Source organism: Antrostomus carolinensis, unplaced genomic scaffold, assembly GCF_000700745.2.
Source record: "Antrostomus carolinensis isolate BGI_N321 unplaced genomic scaffold, ASM70074v2 scaffold4503, whole genome shotgun sequence".
NCBI classification, from domain to species: Eukaryota; Metazoa; Chordata; class Aves; order Caprimulgiformes; family Caprimulgidae; genus Antrostomus; species Antrostomus carolinensis.
In genome coordinates this window covers 107,225-117,937 of record NW_010304469.1, presented here as the reverse complement: position 1 = coordinate 117,937, position 10,713 = coordinate 107,225, and the positions used below count along the sequence as shown (strand labels likewise).

General features: G+C 36.4%; 1 protein-coding gene across 1 annotated transcript in view; it reads left to right on the top strand.

Annotated features, from left to right (window-relative positions):
* TRIM24 (tripartite motif containing 24) overlaps positions 1-10,392 on the top strand; it is a gene marked incomplete at its 5' end in the record, with an annotated part of 38,132 nt that extends 27,740 nt beyond the window's left edge. The window contains 7 exons of the mRNA XM_029084140.1: positions 1,169-1,221; positions 1,307-1,475; positions 2,024-2,337; positions 5,326-5,458; positions 6,808-6,882; positions 7,809-7,958; positions 9,644-10,392. Of these exons, the coding sequence (XP_028939973.1) occupies positions 1,169-1,221; positions 1,307-1,475; positions 2,024-2,337; positions 5,326-5,458; positions 6,808-6,882; positions 7,809-7,958; positions 9,644-9,853 (1,104 nt within the window). The remainder of the gene's footprint in view (positions 1-1,168; positions 1,222-1,306; positions 1,476-2,023; positions 2,338-5,325; positions 5,459-6,807; positions 6,883-7,808; positions 7,959-9,643) is intronic.
* Between the last annotated feature and the right edge of the window lie 321 nt (positions 10,393-10,713).

Genomic DNA, 10,713 nt, shown 5'->3' with positions numbered 1-10,713 from the left:
AGAGTGGGGGACAAGAAGATGTAAGTTCCATTGAACATACCTCGGTCTCTTCTCTCATTAATGCGTACAGAAGTCAGTTTGCCTCACCTTCTCTGTTAACAGGCCAGGCTTGATGGTACTTAAAGAACGCTTTTCATTCTAAAAGTGTTAATTTCATTTGTAATGTATTAACAGCACATCTAAAAAGGTATTAACTCTGTAAATGATAGCTAGGTTGGCATTATTAAAAGAATGCCAATTCTAAATCAGGTTTTAAATTCAGCAAAATCAGCTGAAGGAAAAAGTTGCATATTGAATGTTGTCATGGAACTATAAATGACTTCATATTTAAGGAACTGATGTTACAAAAAGGGTTATTAAGAATTTTCTGACATAATACAGTTAGTTAAGTGAGCACTAGTTATCTACAGAGTCTACACAAATGTTTTTGTCCCTTAGTGATGGAATATTAATGAACAAATAGATTTACACAACATTGAAGAGTGCAGATCCTTTAATGTGTTCCAATAAATTAGAGCATACATCTGACATGAGGTTAATTTTTTATGTAGAGAAAAGTCAGCTGACATTTGTCTTACTTGGATTGGAAATGCAGATGCTTTTTAATATAGAATACCTGTCTGTCTGTCTGAAGAGTCTTTTACTTGCATTTAATAAAATGTGATTCTATCTGTTGCTGCTTGAACTCATTTTGTTAGATTTAAAATTCTTCATTATTATTAAAAAAAAAAAGCTGGTATTCTTGAGTTCAGTTGTCCATTCTCATCCTAATATGACTAAAACACATGAAAAAAGACAGATCTAGTTCTAAAAGTAGGGCCCTGTTTTTGGTAAAGCTGTAAGGCTGTAAGAAACTCTTCCGAGGTCATTTAAATAGGTGTTTTATCTGGCTTATGTGGTTTACAATGATCAATTCAGCTCTGGAGAAACACTGACCTTCCCCAAAATATAGCTGCATCTCCTCCAAAGTGAGATGATGTTCAGTGGAAGTGCTTTTTTGTGTATGACCTAAAAGAAATGGAGATTATTTGCAAATCTTGCACTAATGTGAAGTAAAACCATGACTACTTCACTAGTTCTGGAATGGTACCATTAAAATTTTCCCTTTTTAGAATGCCTTTTCAGTATACACGAAAGGAAATAAACTTGGATGTTGTATTCTATAAAGGTGATACTGTGGTGCCCAGGGTTCAAAGGAGCAAAATGGATTAGCACCCTGAGGTCTTGGAAAGCATCAGTGTACAAAAGGCATCCAGTTCTGACTCTTAATTTTCATTTTTTTCCTGCCTCCTTCTGTCATTTACAGTTCTGGCTCCTCCAGCAGACCACCAGGAGCTGATTCTACACACAAAGTCCCAGTTGTTATGTTGGAGCCGATCAGAATTAAACAGGAGTCAAGTGCACCAAATGAGAACTTTGATTTCCCAGTTGTTGTAGTGAAGCAAGAAACGGATGAGGAATCCCGGCCTCAGAATGTATATTAACAGTTACAAAGATCTCCTTTGTCTTGGGTGGAGGGTATTTTGCATTTATGGGGAATAAAATAATTTACTAATATTCTGTTGGAGATTTTTTTGGGGGAAAACTAAAAAGCTAAATTAAAGGAAGAGGTGAAATTCAAGATCATACTAGCTTTACTGCCAATTCCATTAATTAACTGGTGCAATCAGACTGCTTTTATCCATTGAAAACCTGGGAAGGCAGGAAATAACTTAAAAACATCAAATTTTCATGTGGTGCTAGGAAGTGTTTCTAATCATAGGGCAGTAACATACATAAATAAGGTTGCTAGACTTTTGGGGCATCAAAGATTAGTTTTTTGTTAGTGGAGCAGTAAATAGCCTTTCGTAGCTAATTTCTTGTGTTTACTTGCCTGATGCTATAGTATGATAGTAATTTTTGTGTGCATGTTGCAAGTTGTACGGGTGCTTGCATATAAATTTGTTATTCTGTTCAGTTTACTTGTTAGTCATGTAAATTCACATAAATATTATAATCTGGCTTCCTTTGTTTCTTCTTACAGGCTACCTTTTCAAGAAGCATACTGACTTCATTGCTGTTAGATAACAGTCATAATTCCACTTCTGATGAAGCTGTTTTAAGAACAGATGCACCAGACAGCACAGATGATCAACCAGGGATGCTGCAGGAGAACACATCTGGTGGGAAGACAGGATGGATCGGCCCCTCTCATGTTGGGGAGGGCAGAAAAGACGATGATCCCAATGAAGACTGGTGTGCAGTATGTCAGAACGGAGGGGAGCTCCTTTGCTGTGAGAAGTGTCCCAAAGTATTCCATCTTTCTTGTCATGTCCCTACATTGATGAGCTTTCCAAGGTAATTATGACCCCTTGAATTCCATCTAAACTTGCATTAAAAGACGTAAGCTTTGTACTGTAAAACCCAGTACAAGAAGTTTCTTTGAAGTCTTTCAAGAAGTCTGCTTTGAAATCTTGAATCCAGAAGTTTTATTAATTGGTAAAAACTGGAGTTTACATTGAACCTTCAGTTTAACTTTATTGTGGCTGTAATAAAACTCTTCACTTATTTGACAGTTAAGCAAGATCACTGACATCTAGGGCATCTGTTAAAACTGGGCCACAGAATTATCAATCTGTCATAAAATGTTTTAAGGGTGACAGAAAATATTCACATTTCAATAATAATAATAATAATAGTACCTTAATACTATATTAAATATTTTATTTACTGTGGTGCTAAACGTGGCTACACTCCAAGCATGGCATGTAGCGACTGACATCTTCTAGTAACATCTCGCTCAATGTTGAAACAAGCAGTAGGCTTTCTTGATTGGCTGTTACAAAACAACTACTCAGTTTCTTGAGTTTCAAAATACAGACTTAAAACAGGTGGTTGTTATAAGCATTACTGGCGCTTGCTTCTGGAATTAATGTCTTTGATTAAAATAAATGGCCTTTTACAATGTTCCAACTTGGAAATGCCATGCAGTAGGCTTATTAGTATTAAAGGATAAAAACATCTGTCATAACATGCTCATTGTTTAATGATTTTATAAATATTAGGTTTTCTTATTACATATTAGCATAGATTGCTGGTGTAAAACATTTGGATAGCAACTTAGTTTAGTACATTGTTCATCTCTGTGCTACTCTGAACAAGCATACTTTTGCAAGCATATCTACTCTTTTAAATATCACTTGAAATGGCACATAAAAATGTTTCTTTTATCTTTTGAAACTTCAAATTACAGTTTGGGGTTTTTTGAAATAAAAGGATGCTGTATTACAGGTTTGTAATATAAGCAAAACCCAGTAAAGTTACAGTGAGCACTTAAACTAATAAACATTTGTGCCTTTCTGACAAGAAAAAAAAATCTTTAAGCAGGTAGATAACTAAGTACTTACAAGGCTTTGTTTCTGTTAAAATTAAATTTTCAAGAATAAGTCTTTAAAATATCTCTTTACTGGATCATTCTGTGGAAACTGAGATGTCTGGAGGCAAGGGGGCCAAAAACAACTTTCCTGACAAATGTTCAGATCTGTAAAGGTTCATATTAATACAAGGGTACTGTGTTCCTAAACTTCAGAACCATGGCTACCTTAAGTTTCCTCGTGGCTTTAGATGTATTAGGTTTTGTTCTCATCTTTGTGAGGTTTTTTTGCAGCTGTAACAAGCTACTTAACAAACTTTGGTCTCTTAGTATTAGTTCCTTCAAGCACACAAAATAATTCCTATATTATTATGTCAGCAGCATCTTCTTCAGCAGTGTACTTCTTTCATGATTGCTTTTTGTTCTTGCTTCAGGTGGGTAGAACAATTTCATAGAATTGTAGAATCACAGAATGGTTTGGGTTTGAAGGGACCTTTAAGGGTCATCTAGTCCAACCCCCCCGCATTGAGCAGGGACGTCTTCAACTAGATCAGGTTGCTCAGAGCCCCATCCAACCTGATCTTTAATGTTTCCAGGGATGGGGCTTCTACCACCTCTCCGGGCAACCTGTGCCAGTATTTCACCACCTTCATTGTAAAAAATGTCTTCCCTATTAAAACTATTACCCCTTTTCCTATTGCTGCTCCCCTATAGATTCACAAGGTCACTGCATCTTTTTTCCTTCGCTCCAACCCATCACACTTTTCTTGATTCTTGGTTATTCGAATTCATAATTCCTCCATCTTTCATGTGTTTCATATTTTCTTGTAACATAAAATCTTTAGGTCATGGCCTGTATCAGTTTTTGTATATCTGCCTCATAATTTCTGTGATGCTAGTCCAGGCACAGAGGTAACACTGTCATATAAATAACTCCGTCAAGTTAAGACAGTAGAAGGTAAAAGTCTCTCTGAAGTACAATGCCCATTATTCTTTATTGTATGCTAAAACTAGCAGATAGTGGAAATCTTTGTATTACTCTGAATAAAAGCCAGTAAGATTTTATTTAAAAAAAAAAACAACTTGGAAAGTCTTCTGCCTTACTATCAAAATTAATTAAAAGCTGCTGCAGACACTATTTCCCATTTACAAAGATCTTACTATTATAACATACCTCTGAGTAAATACATGCAGTTAGATCTCATAATTGGTTGTTGCTGAATTCTGTCTACTGTGTAAGAAGTACAATTCAGCCCTCTTGTGGTTATCTGCAAGCATGCAAGTTTCTTCATTTGTGGAGAACTGTATTAGAAACAGAGACTCGTCATAGGTTTTTCAAAACTTTGATGTAAATTGTGTTAAAGAATCAGCAAACATAGCTTGCAGAACTAATTTTGTTGTAATCTTATACTATCATTTAAATCTATTATGGTTTTCCTAGACTAGCTGATAAAATCAGGAAGATCTGAAAGTTTTAGGGAGTGCAGAATTTCCAGTTTTCAAAAAAAATTTGTATAGAGTAATCTATATAGAGTAGTAAGGTGTTGTAGACCAAGCTTGTAGAGAGAAGATATCATTCTTGCTATATAACACTAACACTTTTCCTGCTGTTCAGTCTCTTTGTAGTTAGGAAACAGAATTCTTAATAGTGCTTTGCTTGAATCCTATAAGCTCAAGTGAAAAATTTCAGTACTAACAAAGATAGACACCATTTGTGTATTATGACAAACTGTTTTTCTGTTATGACACCATTAATGACACCGGGGTCGTTAAAAAGGAAACAAAGTTCTAATAAAGCATTTTTGCCAGTAGTCTGTGCCTTTTGTAGTATTTAAAAACACCACCAACAAAACAACGTGCTATGCAGAAAAAAACACCCCACAAATGAGGAACTTATCCAGAAATATGTGGAAAGCCTTTTGTCAAGAGTGTGCTACATCACTGAGGTCAATGTGTCTATTTGTCTTATGTAGTGGAGAGTGGATTTGTACATTCTGTCGGGATTTGTCCAAGCCAGAAGTTGAATATGACTGTGATAAACCTGCTCACAGCTCTGAAAAAAGAAAATTGGAAGATACTGTGGGTTTGGCGCCAATAGACCGTAGGGTAAGATTAAAATGAGTACTGTTTTGCTGCCTCTTGTATTCTGAAATGTATGCATCTTTTAAAAAGTGATAGTAAAAAAGGAGAATTAACTTTTTAAATAAGCTCTGAGATTATAGCAGCCTTCATGTAAACATGCTGAACAACACATTATGAAAGTCTGAGACATGGTTGTGATCTGGTGCTCTGAACTGGGACTCTGTTCTAGGAATTACCAACAGAGCTCTCATACAGTGATCTTGCGCTGAGAATTTTTTTCTTTGTTTATGCTTTCCAAATTTGTCATAGGTTGACATTATCAAGTAATGGTTTTAGTCTTTAAAGCACTTTGTCAACATCCTTTTAAAAAATTAAGATGGCTCTTTCGCAAAGAAGATACATGGAGATGCAATACTGATCCTGCAGAGATTAACACAAGTCTATCTTTTTGCAGCTTTGAATGCTCTGGTGGAAAAGCTACAAAGCAAGCAGTGTGTCTCCAACTTTTGTTTTTTAAACATTAAACTTCACAGTTAAAAGAACTGTACCTTTGAGCAGACAGTTGAACGGCTTGACAGAATCTTTTGGATTCTTGGGGGTTTTGGGGATGGATTTTCTTTTTTCTTTGTAGTTCTTTTATTATTATATGGAAATTTTCAGCATACTTGATTTAAGTTGGCAACTTCTATAAATACACTGAAATCAGTATTGTATTTGGGGTCTTAGTCTACCTGTAGAACCATTATTTACATGTGCTGCTACCTAAAAGGAAAAATGCTAGCTCTGTATTTTGCTTTAAATGTAAGTTACAAAGATGTAAGTTATGAGTCCTGTAACTATTTTGATAAAGGATCAGCAAGCATAAAATCACACAAAAGTATTTTTAGAATCTCTTTCAAGGCTCAAGATCCAGTTTAATAAATTTGGATACACAAAGAAAAGATATCCCTTCCCACTGCTAACAAAAAGCACTGTAGGCTTTGTAGTGACAGAGCGATTGTATCCAGATCAGGAAAAAATATTACTGATATCTCTGATTTTTTTAAAGCACTAAGAGCCACACATGCTTTTTTATTCCCTGGAATGTCTGCTGAGCTCAACAAATGCTGAATAACACTTAGTAACCATATGAAGTTTCATAGCATGCATTTGAGAGTTTATAATGATATATCTGTTGCAGAGAAGGAATATATACCGTGGGCCACTAGTCAGGGCAGTTAATCTTGCTTCCAAATGCAGTTGCTGTGCTCACTTTTCTGCTTAGGGTCTGGGGGAGTACTGAGCATCTGTGTGGTATTTTCTGTAGTTTGTTATTTTACAACAAATATTGTATGATTCTCTAATTACTTGGGTATCTATTTTTCTTGACACAGAAGTGTGAAAGACTGCTGCTATACCTCTACTGTCATGAAATGAGCCTTGCTTTTCAAGATCCAGTTCCTCCCACAGTATGTACCTTACTTCTTTCTGGTTTTAGTAGCATAATTGGCATGTTTCTGATGGCATTTGTATATCCATTGTAAGAAGTCAAGTTTCCCAGACACCGAGTGTATAAAATGTGTTTAATTTTATTAAAACTGTCTGAAGGGGAGTTAGAAGTTGAAGTACTGGGTTGGAAGGGGATTTACTAGTAAAATTCCCCAATAACTGATTTTACTTAGTACTTTAAAAATAGACACAAAAAGTAAGTTTTAACAGTGTCTGTGGATTTCACAATGCTGAGTGATGTCACTAAAAAGGTGAATTGGGATATGTTTGGTTTTTAAAAAAATTACCTGATTTTGTGAATTAGAGTACTCCATAGTATTAATATGAAATTAAATTTCTTATTATTAGCTTGAGGTGTATTAGTTTAAAATGGTAAACGATGCCTAGGTGCATTAGAAGTCCAAGGATATACAGAAAATCGTTGGTATCTCTGAAATTTTCCAACATTTCCAATAACATGTTTCATGACCAAGATTAATTTTAAGCAACCCACGTGCCGTCTCTGTTTGAGTGGGTTGCCAGAATTATCATATGGTGATCTTGAGAGTGAAACTTAATAAATGGCTCATTTGACTACATCCAAAAAGAATGTCTACATTGTTTGCTCTATCACATGTAGTCAGTGTAGGTGGGTTTTTTATTTTTCTTTTATTTTAAAATAGGCATTGGGAGGAGTAGATTTTTAGCCAGCAAAACTAGCATGCATCACATTATTTCCAGAAACTAACTGCATATATGTTAAAAGTACAGTTCTTGTGTCTTATAATTGTACTTTGAAGGTGAGACTAAATCTTGCCCTCTCCTTCAGAGCTAAAGGTTTATAAAAGAATAAGTAATGAACGTGACTGCATTTGGTAAAAAAAAAAATTATGTATTTTCCATTTAGGTTCCTGATTACTACAAAATAATCAAAAAGCCTATGGACTTGTCAACCATCAAGAAAAGACTTGAAGTGACCAATTCATTCTACACAAAGCCAGAAGATTTTGTGGCTGATTTCAGACTGATTTTCCAAAACTGCGCTGAATTTAATGAGGTTAGAAAAGTAGATACTTTATCTGGTTTTGTAGGCTTAATTGCTTTCAGGAAAATTGTAGTGGGGGTAGAATTTACAACACAAGAATTTATTGCATTAAACTTAGTTTGATGTTAGGACTGCAGTGAAAAAAGCCATAGATCCCATTTGAAACTACTGTGGTGTTAGATGACTATGCAGTGTCGATCCTTCTGTAGAAAGAAAGAGGATTGTAACAAGTGTTCTAACTGAATGGCAGGACAGCAGGTAAAGAATAGGACAATTTTTTATCATAGAGGTTAATGGTGGGCATTTGATTTAAAAATGGGTTTAATCCTTCTTGCCTCAATCTTAAACTCAGTGGGATTTTCATTCTGGGAGGTCTGTACTCACTCTTATGAGTTCTAGTTGCCTGAGTGATTATTATTGTCCGTCACTGCATGTAAGGGAACGCATGGTGAAAAAGGGATGCAGGTACTGCATGGACCACAACACAAGAGAGAATTACACTAGGAATAAAGGCTTCTCTAAGTGGCCTCATCCAGTCACCCTTGATAGCTGGGAATACTTCCTGCCATGGTGACCTCCACTTCAGGAAACTGATGAGCCATGGTGGCTATGAATGACTTCAGGACTGCCTAGTCTTCCAGGTTACAGTCGTCATCTATCCTAGGAATATTTTCACTGTAATTAAAAAAAGATCTGTAAGCTATAGAAATTGTAGCATTTCAAGCAGTCATTCCAAAACACTTTAACACCCTGAAGGCATATCTGTATTTAACAGCTGGTGTGGTTTTGGCTGGGACAGAGTTAATTTTCTTTCTATGACCTGGCACAGCACTGTATTTTGGATTTAGTATGAAGATAATGTTGATAACATATTGATGGTTTAGTTGTTGCCAAGTAGTGCTTATCCTAAGTCAAGGAATTTTCAGTTTCCTGCGCTCTGCAAGCGAGCAGGTGCACAAGAAGCTAGGAGGGAGCAGGGCTAGGACAGCTGACTCAAACTAGCCAAAGGATTTTCCCTACCACAGGACATTGTGCTCAGTATATAAACTGGGAGAGTTGTCCAGGAGGGTCTGATCACTGCTCAGGAACTGTGTGGGCATCAGTCAGCAGAGTGGGTGGCGGGCTATTGCAGTGTGCATCACTTCTTTACTTTTTTTTCCTTGGGTTTTTTTTCCTCTCTTTTTGTTACCTTCCTTTTTATCATTTTATCATATTATTTAATTTCAATTATTAAACTGTTCTCATCTCAACCCATGAGGGGTTTTTTTTTTTTCCCCAAGTCTCCTCCCCATCCTACTGGGGGGCAGGGGAGGAGTGAGCAAGCAGCTGTGTGATGCTTGCCGGCTGGGGTTAAACCATGACAACAGCATAACCCAACTTCTTTTTTTTTTTATCAGTCAGGATTTAAGAGTTTTCAGAATCTCTTTCTCTAGCTTTCAGAACCCAGGCAGTATGGCTTTTGCAATTGGCTTCTGTGATAATCCATCAAAGAAAAAAGTAATTGGGGGTGTTGGCCAAAGGATGTATTCTCACCCTTTGTTTTGCAGGCCTGTGCTCTTTGGTACCATGTGTTCCACAGGTGCCGTTCTCACTGCTGATTGATATTTTCGTAGTTCATAAGAGCACCTAAAAGACCTAATGTGATCTAAGTATAAAGCTATTTCATGATGCATTGATGTTGTTAATTCACCCAACAGCCTGATTCAGAAGTGGCTGATGCCGGCATGAAACTTGAAGCGTACTTTGAAGAACTTCTAAGGAGCCTTTATCCTGAGAGAAAGTTCCCTGTACAACCCAACTGCCAGAGTGAAAAAGATAATCCAGAACTTACTGACGACTCAGATGATGATGTTGTACAGCCCCGGAAAAAACGGCTCAAAGGAGAAGACCGTCAGTTGCTTAAATGAGCCATGTGTGTTACTACGCAACATTTTTTAAAAACTGACAATATTTATCACTCTTAATTGTGAAAAGGGGGAAAATGATGACTGCTTTGACTTCTAGGTTTGTGGATATTTACTGAACTTTCTACCCCTTGTCTGAAACACAAAATGGAGACCAAGGCATGTGGAGAGCTTCTCTGAAGTTCCAAACTTTCATCATACTTCTCGAGCAGCACAGAAATTGCCATTTGTGTGGTGTGACAGCTGTTTAACTTTTCTTCCTCAAAGTAAAAAAGTTTGTGTAGAATTGAACTTTAAAACATTACATGGGTTCAATATGTGGCTTCCTGAGCTGGAAGAAAATGTGATCTCACCAGACTTTTAATTTTACCAAAGGCATGTGGCTGGCCATAATTTGATTCCTTTGTACTGTATTTAATACAAGCCATGAAAACTGATGGTGTAATATTATTGTCCTGCAATACTGACTGGTACAATGAACGTGTAGTTGCCCCCAGAGAAGTTATTGGTGATTTTAAAATATAAGGGAGAGTGTATTAAAAATAACTTTAAAAAAAAAAAAGGAATTTGTTTGAGAGTTTTTAATGGAGGAAGTAAAGGACAATGCTTTGTTTTGCACCATTTTCTCACCACCAGCTCTTGCTGGTATTCCCGTACTGTTTTGTTTAATAGGTGTTTCAAGTTTGATGTACCTCTGTTTATTGCAGTCAACAGCAAAGCCTCGAGGGGAAATGTTTTTACTTGCAACTATCAGTCAGTTTTTGTGTATGTTTAAAGAGGGGGAAAAAAAATCCTTTCTGTCCACAAGCTCTTGTTGTTTTCCCGAATTTCTAAATATGTTGTTGTTAGAATGAAACCAGTGT